The 18,123-nt window shown below is 43.1% G+C and overlaps 2 protein-coding genes across 2 annotated transcripts; both read right to left on the reverse strand.

Annotated features, from left to right (window-relative positions):
• Window positions 1-381: 381 nt before the first annotated feature.
• Window positions 382-1,710, reverse strand: LOC131806984 (uncharacterized). Its single transcript, XM_059131971.1, has one exon. It carries the CDS (start codon window positions 1,708-1,710, stop codon window positions 382-384), a length of 1,329 nt encoding a protein of 442 aa, XP_058987954.1.
• A 2,516-nt stretch (window positions 1,711-4,226) lies between these two features.
• LOC101890403 (uncharacterized) lies at window positions 4,227-4,898 on the reverse strand. Its single transcript, XM_005175659.2, has one exon. It carries the CDS (start codon window positions 4,896-4,898, stop codon window positions 4,227-4,229), a length of 672 nt encoding a protein of 223 aa, XP_005175716.2.
• Window positions 4,899-18,123: the final 13,225 nt, after the last annotated feature.

Consider the following 18,123-nt stretch of genomic DNA (forward strand, 5'->3'; position numbering starts at 1 on the left):
TAAGCATAGAAGATCAAAATAAAACATAGAAAACAGTGTTGCCATATTGGCGCGAACATGCCGGCCACCTTGAACTGCGGGGCTAAGTTCAAAATTAGTAATATAAGAAACGATATAATAATAGAAAAATAATTTGGTATATGTCGTAAGATTTGTGGCAGCAAAGTCAATTTAGCGGTAGGGCGAAGTAGTTGGCCATCTCTGGTTTGAAGTCGAACGACTCTTACTAGACCATCTTGGCCAGGTCGGCACTCGATCACACGTCCGAGCTTCCATTTTGTAGGCGGAGCAAATTGGTCGTGAATTATGACGATGTCACCAACGGCAAAGTTAGGAGTTGGACGGAACCACTTACCGCGTTTCTGAAGGCTCGTGATATACTCAGTTCTTATATTTTAGCGCAAATGATCCTGCGAAATCTACAGCCGTATGTAAAAAACGACTAGCAGGAAGGTCTGCCATCATTTGTTGAACTGGTCGATGATTCAATTCTGTACATTTCACACAGCTGGCATATATTCTGCGTACAAGGCTGCGAGCGCCGACTACCCAAAAACGCCTTTCGAGCGTAGCTTGCATGATACGAGGGCCAGCATGCAAAGTGTATAAATGAATATCGGATACGATGGCCTTGGCTAGCGGCGAATTCTTGGGCAAAATAATTTGATGGCGGGCTTCATAATGCAAATTTGAATAGCGTAGCCGACCTCCTACACGGAGAATGCCTTGTTCGTCCAGAAAGGGGTTTAAACGAAGTAAACTGCTACGCTTCGGTACAATCCTTTTATCTCTGCAAGCAATAACTTGTTGATGAAATACAAAATGTTGATCATACTTTACCAATAGCGACTCGGATTCGTGCAATTCAACAATCGTAAAAGATCCGTAGCGGGGCGTTGAATTTTGTACCTTGCACTTGATGTTGTATATAAAGCGTCTCAAGTAAGATGTGATGCGAACTAGTTTGTCGAAGGATGAGTACCGGAAAAGAAAATCCCAATACTCAATGTCATTGGCGATTTGAGCCGTTGCTGCTGCTATATTGCGTGCTTCAAGACAAGTTGAGTGTTCACTGGAATTGCTTCGGTGCCATGTAGGTATGATGCTTCGTAGCCAATCGGGTCCATTCCACCAAAGATTATGTTGTAGCAAATGACTGGCGTTGACGCCTCTAGAAACACAATCTGCTGGATTGTGCTCTGAGTGTACATGATTCCATATTTCAGGGGGAAGAACATCTTGGACCTCTGCCACGCGGTTTGCTACATAAGTTGACCATCGGCTAGGATGGCTGTGCAACCACGCGAGTACCACAGTTGAATCTCTCCAGGCATACATTCGAAATCCACCGCCAATGCTTTCTCTTACCTTCCGAATAAGCTTTGCTGCTAGTGAAGCTCCACATAGCTCAAGGCGCGGTAGCGTTTTAGTTTTTACCGGTGCTACTTTAGTACGGGCAGTTACCAATGAAACATTTACCTTTCCGTCAGGGTGAACAGTACGTGCGTATAGAGCGGCTACGTAAGCTCGATTTGAAGCATCAGCGAATACGTGAAATTCGGTATTTGTGGTATCTGATGTATTAATCCAGCGGCAGAGTCTTAACGTTGATAAATTTTGAAGATCATTTCTGTGTTTTATCCACTCACGCAGTATAGGCTTAGGCACTTCTTCGTCCCAGTTGACATGAGCGCTCCACAGTTCTTGCATCCATATTTTTGATCGAATCGTGCATGGAGCGATTAATCCCAATGGAAGGAAAAGCATACTAGTGTCGGACAGGAATACGCGTATAGTTATTCTATGCGGTAACGCCTTTAAGTTGACGACTAATGAGATACTGTCATCTGTAGTGCGGCAGAGTCTTAACGTTGATAAATTTTGAAGATCATTTCGGTGTTTTATTCACTCACGCAGTATAGGCTTAGGCACTTCTTCGTCCCAGTTGACATGAGCGCTCCACAGTTCTTGCATCCATATTTTTGATCGAATCGTGCATGGAGCGATTAATCCCAATGGATGGAAAAGCATACTAGTGTCGGACAGGAATACGCGTATAGTTATTCTATGCGGTAACGCCTTTCAGTTGACGACTAATGAGATACTGTCATCTGTAGTGTTCCATATGTTACCTAATGTTCGAACTTCTTTATCAGCCACAAGCAGATGCGTTGTTTGCATAGACGTCTGTGGAATGCGTTCAATGAGCTTTGTGAAATTTGTTGCCCATTTTCGTAGTTCAAATCCACCTTGTGATAGATGTTGGGATACTTCATATTGTAGTGATAGTAGCTCCTCCTCACTGGAGGCCCCACTGAGCATGTCGTCCATGTAAAAATCGCGGGTGATAATGCGGGGAACGCTTTCGTTAGCGTTGTTAGCAGTTTGCTGCATGCATTTTACAGCACAATAAGATGCAGAAGCTACACCATATGTCACTCTTAGTAAGCGGTAGTCCATGATACGTTCTGCGGGAGATCGACGCCAAACGATGCGTTGAAAATCCGTATCTTTTTCTGCTACATACACCTGCCTATACATTTTCCACATCTGCCATCATGGCAAAGCGATGTTGGCGAAATCATAGCAGAATCGAGTACATATCATCTTGTAGTTGCGGTCCCACCATGAGGGGTGTCGTTGAGCGATAGACCTGTAGACGTCTTCATCGACACATTAAATACAACGCGCAGTTTTGTCGTGGAGCTGGTTTCCTTTAATACTGCATGATGCGGCATGTAGTAGCAGTGCTCCGTCGGTATAGATGTTGTAGGAACCAGTTCCATATGCCACATTGAAAGAAGCTCATCCATGAATGCGTTGTATTGGTCCCTTAAACTTACGTCGTTGGCTAGTCTGGCTTCTAAACCTTTCAAGCTACGCAGTGCTATCCCGCGAAATTCTCCCAATGCCATAGAATCTCTGAAAGGCAATTGAATGACAAATCGCCCATCGTCAGCTCTGCCGTGAGTCTTCTTAAAATGCTTTTCGCATGCCAACTTTTCAGCAGTGTAATGCCTCTTAGCACAAGGCTCTTCGATTTCCCAAAACTTACTAACGGCTCTAGCGAGTTGCAGGTCAAAATGCAGATTTGCAACATGAAGGTTAGGAGAGGTCGCGAGAACATTTCCGTATAAAATCCAGCCTAAATGTGTGTTAAATGCCATTGGTGTTCCCGGTGGTCCCCGTTTAAAGCCTTCAATGATAAATTTGTCCATTTCATCGACACCAATCAGTAAATCAATAGGACCAGGGTGATAAAAATATGGGTCTGCGAGGCGTAGATTCCCGATGTGTGGCCAGGGCACGGTAGGAATTTCCACGGAGGGTAAATCGTTTGTCAATTTTTGTAAAACAAGAGCAATGATATTGAAAAGGTTAGTGGATGTTTTAGGACAAAGTAATAAATCTACTTTACCTTTTACACCTCCTCCCTGTGATGTTCCAATGCCTGTTACCGTATGCGGAGACGCTGAGCACAAGCCTCTGTTATAAATGTTGCGTGCGATCCGCTATTAAACAGAGCTCTTGCAGGTTGGAGTCTGCCGGACTCGTCCTTGATACGGACTAAGGCAGCACCCAATAGTGCGATGATGTTTGCGGATTGTGATTTAGGGGCAAAAGCTATGTTAAAACTGTTAACATACTCTGCGGTGGCGGCTATGCCGTTGTTTGGTGTAGCCAAATGCGTATTCGCAGTATGTTGAGCGGGTAGCGGGGTAGCAATAACTGCTGATTGACTTGCGGGCGAACTGCATTGATAATTTGCGGTGAATGCTTCGTGGATTGAGGTGTGATGACTGCGATGACATTTCGGCATTTCGACGAGCTTTTACAGCTTGTTGTTATGTGTCCTAAACTGAGGCAATTAAAGCATACGTTCTTTTGTCGAATCGCATCGAACTTTCTTTTTGCACTCAGCTTGTCATAGTCATCGCAATGATAGATCTTGTGATCTTTGTTGCAATATGTGCACTTACTCTGACTCGGGGCGCTGCTACGAAATTCACTCATACTCCCCTTCAATTGTCTAGTTATGGGTTTTGATTGTCTGGGCGGATCGGAATTTCCAAGCATTTCCAGTGAACGGGCTCTTATGAGAAGGAATTTCGATAATTCCTCAAATGTTGGAGGCGAGTCATCCGTTAATGACAATTCCCATTGTGTTCGGGTTTCATATGCAAGCTTTGATACTGTCCAGTAAACCAACCAATCGTCATAAAGGTCTACGGGCGGCCAAGTGCACGTAAAGCAGCAATGTGTTGCAATACAAATCCATGTATTGACTTAATTGATGCGGCTGTGTCTTTTGTAGACTTCTCTATTGTGAAAATTGCATGTAAATGCGTTTCCACTAATAATCGCATAACCTTATAGCGATCTATTAAAATGTTCCAGGCCTCGGAGTAATTTGCGTCACCTACTTTAAGTCCGCTGATAGCTTGTAAAGCTTTCCCTTTAAGGCAACTGCGTAAGTAATGCATCTTTTGACCATCTGTGATGCTGGTGTTTGTGTGTATCAAGGAACAAAATGTATCGTGGAAAGATACCCAGTCCGATGGTCTGCCGTCAAATGTTGTTAACTGTATTTTCGGCAATTGTATGGATGCAGTTGCAACAGGGGCATCCGTGGGCGAATGTTGTGGGTTGTAGGCGACTTCAATTTGAACTACTGAAGGATGCGCGGCTAGCAATTTGTCAAAATTGCTCTTTGAGAGCAGGCACCATTCCTCAGCTTGAATACGTGCTTCTTCTTCCACCTGGAATTCCACGCCACAAGATATCTCCACCTTTTCCAGGGCTTGGTTGAAGCGTCTCCACTGCTCTTCCAGAAGCAGACTATAATTTTGGGCCATTTCCAAATTAATAGCCATCTCTTCCTTCTTACTAGCCTCCATATACCTCTGGATGCTGAGTCGCGTACCTTAACCTCATTCATAGCCATTGTGATTATGTTTTTCACTTACGCGGGGTATATATTTTTTGTTAAATATTTTAACACCAATATTTTAACATCTGGCTCGAGCGGACCAAAAAATGTTGCGGCGAAAATAAAACTTTGGTTTTAATTTAGTTTTAATGTATTTTATTAATCAGGCTATGGTACACGCGTACTTTCTGTAAAAGCTAACTCGGACAACGTGTTTCGGTATCAAGGAACAGACAAAAGAGAGAGAAAAGATAGAGAGTTGTAACAAACTATGACTTACAATGTCAATCATTGTCACAACATACAATAAGCATAGAAGATCAAAATACTTTCATTGAAATGTTCCAATTCACAGGGTCCAGATGGTGTACCGTCTTTCATTTTAAAAGCATGTGCCCATGAGCTATATCTTCCTCTAACAAGTATTTTTAATACTTCGTTAACCCTAGGGTATTTTCCTTTTATTTTGCGTTCGAGCTTTATTATTCCATTGCATGAAGCCGACAGTAGATTGAAAATTATAGGGGCATTGCAATACTAAGTGCAATTCCCAAACTTTTTGAGCGTTTGTTTACACAACGAATAACTCATTGCGTTACATATATAGTATCACCACACAATGCTTTTGTTAAAGGAAGATCATCTTCGACAAATTTATTAGAACTGGTCTCTAATGTTCACACTGGATTCGCAAAAAATCAGTAGAGCTTTCGATACGGTGGTGCTTAGTTTGTAAATATATAAACTTGACTTAATGGGTTTCTCTACAATTCTCCTAAAATGGATATCGTCTTATTTGCATGACCGTACCCAAAAGGTATCTTTTAATAATACTCTCTCTAAATATATTACAGTATTTTCTGGTGTTCCTCAGGGTAGCCATTTAGGTCCACTACTTTTTGTACTTTATTTAAATGGCCTTCCATCCATTGTTCGCAACTCAAAATTTTAAACTTTTCTGCACTCTTAATTCTCACAACGAATCTCTTAATCTGCAACAGGACTTACATTCTCTTAAAAATCGGTGTAGTGTAAATGGAATGTCATTAAATTAATCTGCAACAGGACTTGTATTCTCTTACAAATCGGTGTAGTGTCAATGGAATGTCATTAAATTTAAAAAAAAAAAATAAAAAAAATTGTCCTTGTATAGATCTCAGCATATGAACTACTACTATTTCATAAGTTCTTACAAATTGGATAATGTTGACTCGTTTCTTGATCTTGGTGTCATATTAGACAAATTACGTTTTAATTTACATATAGAGTCTTGTGTTAATAAAGCAAAGTCTTTACTAGGATTTATAAAACGTTGGTCAAAGGAATTCGACGATCCTTATGTGACCAAACGCTTATTTATCAGCCTTGTTCGACCTACTTTAGAATATGGCTGCGTACTTTGGAGTCCTTTCTATAAAATATATTTACGTTCAAGTTCTTTTGTTTGTTCTGAGAGGTTTAGGATGGAATTCAAATAAACTTCTCCCACCTTATGAGAATCGGCTTAAACGTATCGATCTTCCTACACTAGAAAAAAGGAGATTAATGCTTAGATGTATTTTTATCATCAAACTTTTGCGTGGTCAAATTGATTCTGAGTTTTTAACTGGAGAAATTAAATTCAATGTCCCCTCGCGAAATACACGTTATTACATACCACTTAAACTAACATTAGAAAAATCGAACTATGTATTAAAAAATCCTCTCCAAAGTTTATGTGCTGATTATAATAAATTATATAACACGAACCCTTGCATGTCATAAAAAACACTATCCTACGTTCTTAGTTTATAAAATAGTTGCCAGACTTAGTTTCTGTTATATAGTATTTGTATTGTTTAGTTTTACTGTAGTTTAGTTTAGATACTTTAATACTTTTTAATTTTTAAACCGGCTGATGTTCTAGTATAGCCGGTTTCCCAAGTCTACAAACCCCCTATAATCCGGACTATGGGGTGTACGTGCTCCCTACGTTATGGGGAGGTGGCCCCCTCGGTCAGCTGGGGCGGGAAAGTGAGGCTTTGGGAACGATCGAAAAAATATTTGCAAATGCTGGGCATTGACAGAGAAAATTCTTCAATGTTTCATCATTTTCCCAGCATGCCCTGCGTATGCTATTATCTGAACATCCAATTTTATACAGATGTGCTTGTAGGCTCAGATGCCCTGTAAGAATGCCTGTTATTGGGGTCGCCCCAAAGGATTTTTGTGGTTTTCCCTACGCCTTCATTGTTCCATAGGGATATGTGTGCGTTTTGGCACATTTTTTTAACTTTACACGTGACGCGTTTAGCGTCCCGCATGACCTGGTGTCCATATAATTCGTACTGAGCGGTGTTGAGGATAGTTGTTGATTGAGTTTATACATTCCAAAACAGTTTTTGAATTCGCTGTTTTGGATGTACTAGCTTTTTTAGCGGTTTTGCTGCCGTTTACGGTAGCCGGTCTCGTGTTAGCATTAAGCCTGTTCAGACACTCTGAAATCGCCCAAACCTCCGCTTGCATGATCGGGCAAGCACGGTTCTAACTAGTAATGGTTTGCGGCGACGCCACTTTCGGCATTATTACTCTTCGTATCGGTCGTCGTAACACAGGTAATCTGTTCGCAAATTTTCCCTTATTATATAATAGTATGAAGGGTATATTGAGTTTTTCATTTCGTTTGTAACACCTCTTTTGTAACACATTTAAGACCCCACAATATGTATATATATATATATATATATATATATATATATATATATATATATATATATATATATATATATATATATATATATATATATAAATAAATATGTATATATATATATATATATATATATATATATATATATATATATATATATATACATATATGTATATATATATATATATATATATATATATATATATATATATATATATATATATATATATATATATATATATAAATATATATATCTTCCGAACGAAGTGAAATAGATTGATAAAATTCTACTCATAAGTATATTATGTCTGCAAGACTTTTGGTATTGAAAATGGCCCGTTTTGGTATAGCCCAAATATAACGGTACCTTCCGATATTTGGTATTATGATGATTTCAGCGACAATATTTATCGGAATTCTTTTAATTTTTGTATATGCTGTTCGTAATGGATGCCACAGAATTAGACAGGATATTGTCGGTGCAGGTCCACGTCTTCGTATAGCCCCCAAAACCTCGGACCTTGGTTCTGCTCGGTTTGTCAGAACGTCTTCCAACACAGATCTGTTTCTGTGCGATGTAATGGATGTAGAGAATGGGTGCACTTCCAGAACTGTTCCGGACTAAGGCGTTTGCGAGACTACAGCGAAAAGGATTATATTGCGACTTGCTGCAGTAACGTAGTCCCCAGCGAGTCCACTTCTTCGTCGTCCTCATCAGAGACGTCGTCAGAGTATGGCACTCCACCGCAGCACCTAACGCCCCATGTTGCTGTTCCAACTCCGGATTGTGCATCATTCTTGCAATTCAATTGCAACGGACACCGAGGCAAAATAGAAGAGATAGTGAAATTTATGAGTCGGAGGAATATTAAGATCGCAGCGGTGCAGGAAACCAAGCTGAATGAAAATTGCAGCCTACAACGTTGTTATGGTTACAACGTGCTAAGGAAGGATCGCACCAGAAGTGGAGGTGGGGGATTAGCGTTTCTGTTACACCATTCTGTTCAGTACAGAACTATCTCGCTTGAGCTAGTCTCTAGTGACCCATACATGGAATGTATGGGGGTAGCAGTCAAGTGTGGAACTGCCGAGGTAGAGGTGCTTAATGTGTATAGCCCGCCGATTAATAGCTGTGAACCGCGTTATTTGCTTGATATTAGCCCATTATTGGTAGGCAATAACCGCCTGGTACTAGGGGATTTTAATGCCCACCATGAGTTGTGGCATTCCGTCCTAGGTAATGACAAGAAAGGATCAGCGCTGGCAGAGCAGATTGACTGCTCCACATTCTGCACGGTTAACGAGTATGCCCCACCCGAATAAGAGGAGAGTGTCACAGTTCGCCAGACTTAACCATAGTGTCACCCGGTCTGATAAATGACACATTCTGCACGGTTAACGAGTATGCCCCACCCGAATAAGAGGAGAGTGTCACAGTTCGCCAGACTTAAGCATAGTGTCACCCGGTCTGATAAATGACGTGACTTGGTAACCCGTGATTTCTCTTGGCTCAGACCATCTCCCGATAATAGTCTCCGCTCGCTATATACCTGCTGGGCGAATACCCGAGATAAGACCAGAGGTAGCGGGATTAGCAAACGAGCGTGATGATCTCCGTCGTGCCAACCCTACTGATCCTAGAATCAGTGATTTGACAATGGAAGTCAACTGGTTGGTACAGGAGCATAAGGGGAAAAAGTGGCTAGACCAACTAAAGTGCTGCAACATTGGAACTGATATGAGTAGGCTGTGAGTAACGGTTAAGTCGCTCCCGAACGCTGGAAAAAAGGATGATAGGAACTCAGTCATTTTTAACGACGTAACGGTGACTGATCCGAAGAGGTGCGCGGAATATTTTAACCGACAATTTGACGAGCACGCCGAGAGCGATAGGGCGAAGCGAAGAGTACAACGTCGTATCAGATCTCTTCCCGCCGAGGAGGAACCACCACAGTTTACGATGGGCGATGTTGCAAATGTCATCCGTAACGCTAAGTCATCAAAATCGTTGGGCCCGGACGGAATCTCAATGGCAATGTTGAAGCAGCTGGATACGCCGGAAGTCGAGTACTAAACGTAAGTTCTCAATTTGTCGCTAGCCACCCACATAGTGCCCGAAACCTGGAAAATGGGCCGGGTGGTCCCGCTATTTAAGCCAGGCAAGGATGCCAGTAAAGGCGAATCGTACAGGCCGATTTCGCTTATGTCGCCAGTAGCTAAGACTCTTGGGGGTTTACTCCTCCCCAGCATTAGAGGAAGCTATACAGTTGCCAACCACCAGCACGGATTCCGTCCACAACATAGTACTACAACAGCATTTCCACACATATTAGTAGAGGACTGAACTAGAACAGGCCGTGTGACAGAACAGTGTTGGTAGCCCTTGACCTATCAAAGGCATATGATACGGTCAACCAAGCCACACTGTGGACGTGCAGAGAACTACCTTCCGGCCAAGTTTGAAACGTTAGATAATCAACTATGTTTGAGGACGTGCAGAGAACTACCCTCCTGCCAAGTTTGAAATGTTAGATAATCAACTATATGTGTGGACGCCAGTCGTACGTGGAATTCCGGAACAAGAAGTCCAAACAGGGAGTTCCCCAAGGTGGGGTGATATCTTCGGAACCTTTTAACCTCTACCTTTCCGGAGTCCCTCGTCCTCCTGACGGCATTGAGATCGTAACGTATGCTAATGATTGTACGATCATGGCGTGGGGTCCAGTGGTCGATGACATATGCGAAAGGCTGAACTATCTCGCGGAACTTGCCGCATACTTCCACGCGAGGAATATGAAAATATCCGCCACGAAATCAACGGCCACACTCCTTACCACATGGTCTGCGGAGATGAGAACACAGCTGAATGTTCAGGTCGAAGGGAATCTAATACCGACCACGAACTACCCCAAGACTCTTGGGGTCACGTTCGACAACATGTTCAACTCGTCCGCGCAAGCCACAGCTATCTGCGACAAGATGAAATGTAGGAACAAGGTCCTCAAGGGGCTAGCCGGCAGCTCTTGGAGTGCGGACAAAGAAACCTTGTTCACCTCTTATAACGCGATAGGTCGGTCTGTGGTCAGCTATGCGGCTCCAGTGTGGTTGCGAATACTAGTGCTACGCAGTGGAAGCATATCCAGACCTGCCAGAACGCTGTCCTGAGAACTGCGACAGGGTGCCTTCTCATGATACCAGTGGACCATCTACATGAGGAGGCGAAAGTCCTTCCCTTACGTCAGCATAATCATATGCTTTCGTTGCAGTACCTGCTTGGGTGTTACCGTGAGAGTCACCCCAACCATCATATGGTGGATAAATCTTCCCCACCCAGGCGTGTCTGGAAGGACATACATGATCTAGAGAGGGAGGTCCATCGCTACAAGAGAGAACCTCAAGATCAAGAAGCCTATCAGGCAGGTCTGAGTGGCATTCACACCGATGCAGTCTTCGGAGTCCACCCCCCATTCATTGCAGCTGAAGAACGTCAGCTGCCTAGACAAATCAGGGTTGTTTTGGCGCAATTACGTTCAGGATGGTATAGTCGTCTCAATTTGTATTGGGCACGAATTGATAATTGCACAGCCAAACCTATCCAACTCACTCCAGAAGATCTCTGGCTACAGCCCGTTAATGTAGCCGAATTTCTAAACCTGGAGCTGGAACCAGATTAGCAGAACGCAAACATATGCATGTACTACTGCTACAACAACAACAACAAAATATTCTTTGTCAATACAGGGTCCCGACCGAGAACTTGTATAATATGTCACAAAAAGTTATGTTTTCTTTTCTCCCGAGAGTTGTCAACATCGGACGCAACAGTACTGAGGCAGAGGAATGAAAACATATACTTAGCGTCAGTATACTTACCGTTCGACGCGCCGACATTACCACCTTCATCGGAACTGCAGCGGCTGGTAAGGAAAACCAAACAAACACGTAACAAAGTACTAATAGGTAGCGATGGTAGGTTAGGTTAAAGGATGCGCGGTTGTATAAACAACCACTTCACTTGGAGACCTTTTGATCCATTTTGTTCATCCTAATTAAGAAACCACAAGCTTCAAGTCCAGCTTCGTCATGGATATAAGTGATCTTGATCTCCTTTCGGAGTTTACCGGCCAAATGTTTTTGGAGTGCCACAAAACAAACCCCGTACGGACGACAGACTCATATATCAATTTGATTATGTGAGGCTTGAGACCCAGCTTTGTCCTATGGAGTTTTTGCAGGAATAAAGTGCAATTAAGCCCTTTTTTGCTCGCTCCTCGATGTTTCCTTTCTAGCTTAGTTTCTGGTCTAGGTTGGTACCGAGGTATTCTGTTTCCGAAGAAAGGCTTTGCATAACGCCACCAAGGATTGGTAGCTTGGATTTTCCGCTTCCTTGTGAACATATCAGTTTTTGATATGTTCAAGCCAAGTCCATTGCTGCGTGCCCATCTGGAGAGTTTAACTAGAGCTCCCTGCATAAGATCTGAAACAGTTTGCGGGAATTTCACAGCAATCAGCAAGACCACATCATCGGCGAAAGCCACGACCTTTGTCCCGCCGTGTTCCAGTTCGATTAGAATTCCATTTATCACCAAAAGCCAAAGTAGGCAGAACCCCTCTTTGCGGGGTGCCCCTTGTGACCGTTTTCCTAACAGAACACTCCTCGATGCTTGAGTTGATGATTCTGCTGCTGAGCATAACATCAATATGATCAACTAGTAGTGGTGGTATACTAATTTCGAATTGCCTCGAGTGTGACATTATTGAAAGCTCCCTCGATATCGAGAAAGGCCGCCAAAGTAAAGCACGTGCTGCTCAAGTTCCTCTCTACACATCCCATGACGTCATGTTTTGCTGATTCAACAGATCTGCCTTTCATATAGGCTTGTTGAGCTGTACTCAACGAGGTCAGGGGTATCATAGATCTAATCTCAATGTATATAAGTCTCTCCAGCGTTATCAATAGAAAGGAAGAGAGATTGATAGGCCTGTAGTCCTTTGGAAGTACATGACTTGGTTTCCTTGGTAATGTAAGTGACAGCATCATCCCTCCACAGTGATGGAATGTGTGAGAGACGCAGACAAGCCTAAAAATCCAGGAATGGTATTATTACCGTCGACGGTGCGGCATGGCGGGAATAATGTCATCCGGTGACTTGAAAGGTTTGAATGAGTTTACAGCACTTACAATCTTCTCAGTCAGATTCACATCCTCCGCCCCACGATGCTGACTGGACCGATCTAACAATTGGTCATTTACCACATCGGAGAAGTTCGGTTGAGTATATCTAGACAGAGTCAGTCCAGCTTCCGACATTCCGCTTTATGCATTCAATGGATTAGGGGTCCTTTGAAAGTACACAACGGAATCTGGAGGCTGCGTTGACATCTTCTACCAGTAGATCTCAGCTTTCATGCCTTTCTCGGGTTCCTATGCAGTTTTCGATGCAAACCCTCTACTGATACATGGAACGTTATCTTCCGGTGGTCCGAAAAGGAACAATAGATGGATACTTTCCAACTCAGTATGAGTGACTCATCCATGCAAGTAAGGGTGAGATATATGACCTCCTCCCTATTCCTATTTTGAAAAGTTGCCTCATTTCCCCTGTTACGTAATTTGAGATTATGTGTTAAAATAAAATCAAAAATGGACTCACCTCTTCCGTTCATATCCTTACTGTCCCATTGAAATGGTGAGCGTTAGCATCACATCCAACGACGAGATTGTCTCTGCTTCCCAGCTCAGTGAACGGCTTCTCTACCATTTGCCCTGGCGGGTCGGGGTACTCAAAGGGTAGGTAGATGGAGACAAAAAAGAGTACATTTCCGGCTCGTGCCTCCAATCTACCCGCAGTGGCGTCTCCTCCGCTGAAATTATTGAGGAAGATTAAATTTATGTTATTTTTAGCGACGATACACGTTCTCAGCTTTTCTCCATTGGAGGTGACATAGGTGATGTACCGTACACTCCCTAGCCCGGTCACCCTATTTTTGACTATATAAGGTTCCTGGACCAGGGCTATGTCTACTTCAAATTTGTTGAGTGACAAGAGAAGCACAGCCGCGGCTGCCTTGCAGTGGTGCAGATTAATCTGCACAACGTTTAGCAACTGCAGCTTCCTTCCTCCTACTGCGACGACGGCGTTAGACGGAACCAAATTCATCCTGTGCCTGAAGGTATTCCTGGCCAGCTTTATCAATGGATACCTTGACGACCAGGCCTCCCCCAGTGCTTGAGCCGACTAAGCGCCAGCTGTCCGTACTGAGGTTGGGATTTTGTTTAACCAATATTGGTAGCACTCGTGCCGGATCCACTGAAGGTGGTGGCACCCATGCTGTCAATATTCTCCTACAGGGAATTTCCTTAAGGGATGCCGCGGCAAGTGCACTTCCATACCAAAGCCCTTGAAAGCCAGCTACTGCGGTAGCAGCAGATGACCTTCACTCCTTTGCAGAGGATAGCACTGCCGAATTGTAGCCTTATTGGATCTTCCCCTAGGAAACCCAACTCCCTTTCACTGATTTTGCCTTTCAGCTCAGCTCGGTCGATGACCGCTACACAGAGATTGTCCGGGTAGGTGGTTTGGGAATATTTCCTTTTGGGTTGGCTCGAAGGTTGAGGGTTGGCGGTAACAGATTTGACCTTGGCAGGCCTAGGGTCTGCAGAGGCTGCCTGAACCGGCCTAGCCTAGCTGGTGGCAGATCAAGAAGTTTACCCGTTGACGGTTTTTTTTTGCCTCGGGATGCGGTTCCTCAGTAGACCGCCCTCTCTTCATCGTTAAACGAGAGGAGGGTTTGGTCTCCTTTGGGTCCACCGGGGCATTGTTTCTTCTTCCTTTTCTTATGCTTTCCTGCGTCTGATACGGTGGGTGCAGCGCATACTTCCGTCGATGGTGCAACAGCCGAAACTGTTATTCCATCATCAGGAGTTTTGCTGCTGATTCATTTCTCTCAGATGGGGGTATGACGGTGTCGTCGAGCTCCTCATCAGAGAGAGTTGAATCATTCCCAAGAGCAGATGGTACACTTTCCTAGCTAAACCATAGGGTTTTGGTATCCTAGAGAAAGGCGGACAGCTGTTCACTCTGTCTTTGTATGCTTTTGCATAATACGTCTCGGTGCGTCTGCAGAGTCTCGTCCCCACCCACAATTAAAATCTTGTCCTTGGCCGTGTGTGCGTCTCCGAAGAGGCGGTTAAGGTGTTGTCGGTGTTTGTTATGTTGTTGTTATTTTCAAATTGTTCTCCACACGAAATTTGGACATTGGAGGTGACGCGTCCGCCATGATGTAACCTCCATATAATGGTAACCTAAGCCTATTACTCGTTGAGGAGCCCAGGTATCGACGAGGTACCGAATACAATCGGTACCCTGACTGCAACCCTTGGAACACTGATGGGCACGGTTTACCTAACACCTCAGTGTTAGGGAGTCCGTTGCGGTGGACCAGTCCGTTGACTGGATAGTTTAGGGGCGCCAGTGACTTCGCCTCGTCGAGTCCAGGGATCATAGGCACTCGCTGAGTTGTCCGCGACTGCTTATTTAATTCGCAGCTACCCGATGTATCTATCGGGCGCCCCACTAGCCGCAACCTGTGGATGCGTCTGGTAGTAATCAGTTATGCTTCCACGAACGGCGGTAGCGAATCTAACTCTCACCACATTGCGTGAGGTAGTACTATTACTAACAAAAGGGGCAAGGCCCTATTAGTTGATGTAAATACTAACGACAAAATAAAGAACATTGAGAATAAAGTAAACTTTGTAAATAAAATTAGGGAGGAGGTTTTATACATTACGTTTTGTTCGGAAAATCTTATAAACGAGATTCATATTTGAAAGGTTTTGATTGAGCACTTTGAACTAATACGGTCGCTGCCGAACCTAATACGTTTCCGGAACATATCCAAGACCGACTGGATGAACTTTGGGAGACTAGTAAAAAAAGGCTAGTGCAAGAAAACATTGAACCCCTAAGCATAGATGACATAGACAGAAATGTCAATAGGTTAACAGACACCATAGTAAAGTCATTCGAAAAATGCTGTCCCCTTTGAGAGAGGAAATCTGCCTACGAAAACCCCTGGATGACAGGAGAAATTCGTAACAAAGGAAAAGAGGTCTGAAGGTAATCAAATGCTTCAAATGGTTTAAGGCAGCAGATTCAGATATGGTCTTCCCGTCTCTGCCCGAAAAAAATGACGTCAGCACTGATACACTCATCCAATCCTTAGACAATTTTCAGGTCCACCGGGCCCGCAGGGACTGGATAAGCCATATGCTAAGAAATAGGAACTCCACAGAGGGGATTTTATCAGCTCCATAAACAGGGACTTTAACCAACAAAGATTTTGAACCAGTCTGCTATGCAGGCGACGTTATGATACTTCTGAGCGGAAAGAACCCTGTCTTCCTAACCAAGACAATCAACATTTCCAATAAGGTTAAATATCCAGGTGTGATTCTAATCTTAAATTGGAAAACCAAATCCAAGAGTAGCAAACAGAGCTCATAGATGCTGGGCTATCCCCAAAAGGGGTCAAAATCGGGTTTCAATCCAAAGGTGATACACTGGCTTTTTAAAAGCTTAATTAGACGTGCTCTAACATACGCAACATACGTATCACTATATACAGCAATGGATAAAAAATGTAATACCAATATATTGCAGGAAGTCCAACGAATGTGCTGCAGAGTGTCAGAACTGCCTTAATGCTAACACGAGACAGGCTGCCGTAAACGTCCTAACGGACAGTAAGACCGCTAAAAAAGCTATAACATCCAAAACAGTTATTAATAAACTCAATCAAAAACTATTTTCAATACGGCTCAGTACGCATTAACGAGATAGCGAACTCTCTTGCCAAAACAGGCAGGAAATTAGCAACAGTAAACTTAGACAATACAGTACTGCTGAACGCGCCTACGAGTACTCCTCCCCACCATTGGAGTCAGGGAAGAGGATCACGTCCCCTGAGGAACAGAACACTTCGAAGCCACCTACAGATGCTCAGGGCAAACTCAGTCAAATACCTCGCACATGAGACTGTCACCAGAATACTTTGTCCGAGGGCGACGAATTTAGCACCAACACTGAAAAGGTGTGCCCGGCAGCGAAATTGACCAAAAAGCCGGGGTTTTCTGAGAAGAAATCCCTCCCCCAACAGAAGAGGAAGCGTTGCGAGGAAACAGGTAACAAGCCGCCATCTTATGCCGAAATAGCTAAGAAATATTATAGGTACTAAATGTACTACGCATTGATCGACACCAATACAGGTAGCATAGAGAACGATAAAAAGTATATTAAACTTGCTGCTCATGCAAACACTGTCGCCCTAAAGGAGATTATCGCAAGATGTCTCCTTGGCCAGTCTGACGAAGACAGATTCAAAATTAATAAGGTGAGAATCGGCCTAAATGTGGAAGCCAAAAGTGATAGCGAGGGAGGGGGAGAAAGATGAGCCCCCAAGCAACACAAAACAGGGATTCGATGCAGAAATCAGCGACTCCCAAGAAGGCCGTCTACTGGAGGACCAATTATCAAGGTCATCCATATCAACCTTTATCAGAGCGAAACGGCAACTATAGCTCTGATGGAACTAATTAATACAGGTAAGATACACATGGGATTTATTTAGGTACCTTGGACTATTAAGAACAAGGTCTCTGGACTTCAACAATTTAACTATCAACTGTTGTATGCCAATACAGGGTCTCCACCGAGAACTTGTATAATATGTCACAATGTACGTTTTCTCTTCTCCCAAGAGTTGTCAATATTGGAAGCAAAAGTACTGAAGCAGAGGAATTGCAGCATATATATAACACCAGTATACCTACCGTTCGAACTCACCGACACTACCAATAAGCATAGAAGATCAAAATGGTGTACCGTCTTTCATTTTATAAGCATGTGCCCATGAGCTATATCTTCCTCTAACAAGTATTTTTAATACTTCGTTAACCCTAGGGTATTTTCCTTTTATTTTGCGTTCGAGCTTTATTATTTCATTGCACGAAGCCGACAGTAGATGTGTTATTGAATATTATAGGGGCATTGCAATACCAAGTGCAATTCCCAAACTTTTTGAGCGTTTGTTTACACAACGAATAACTCATTGCGTTACATATATAGTATCACCACACCATGCTTTTGTTAAAGGAAGATCATCTTCGACAAATTTATTAGAACTGGTCTCTAATGTTCACACTGGATTCGCAAAAAATCAGTACAGCTTTCGATACGGTGGTGCATAATTTGTTAATATATAAACTTGACTTAATGGGTTTCTCTACAATTCGTTATCGTCTTATTTGCATGACCGTACCCAAAAGGTATCTTTTAATAATACTCTCTCTAAATATATTACAGTATTTTCTGGTGTTCCTCAGGGTAGCCATTTAGGTCCACTACTTTTTGTACTTTATTTAAATGGCCTTCCATCCATTGTTCGCAACTCAAAAATACTAATGTTTGCTGACGATTTTAAACTTTTCTGAACTCTTAATTCT

The sequence above is a fragment of the Musca domestica genome, unplaced genomic scaffold, assembly GCF_030504385.1.
Source record: "Musca domestica strain aabys unplaced genomic scaffold, Musca_domestica.polishedcontigs.V.1.1 91, whole genome shotgun sequence".
NCBI lineage: Eukaryota > Metazoa > Arthropoda > Insecta > Diptera > Muscidae > Musca > Musca domestica.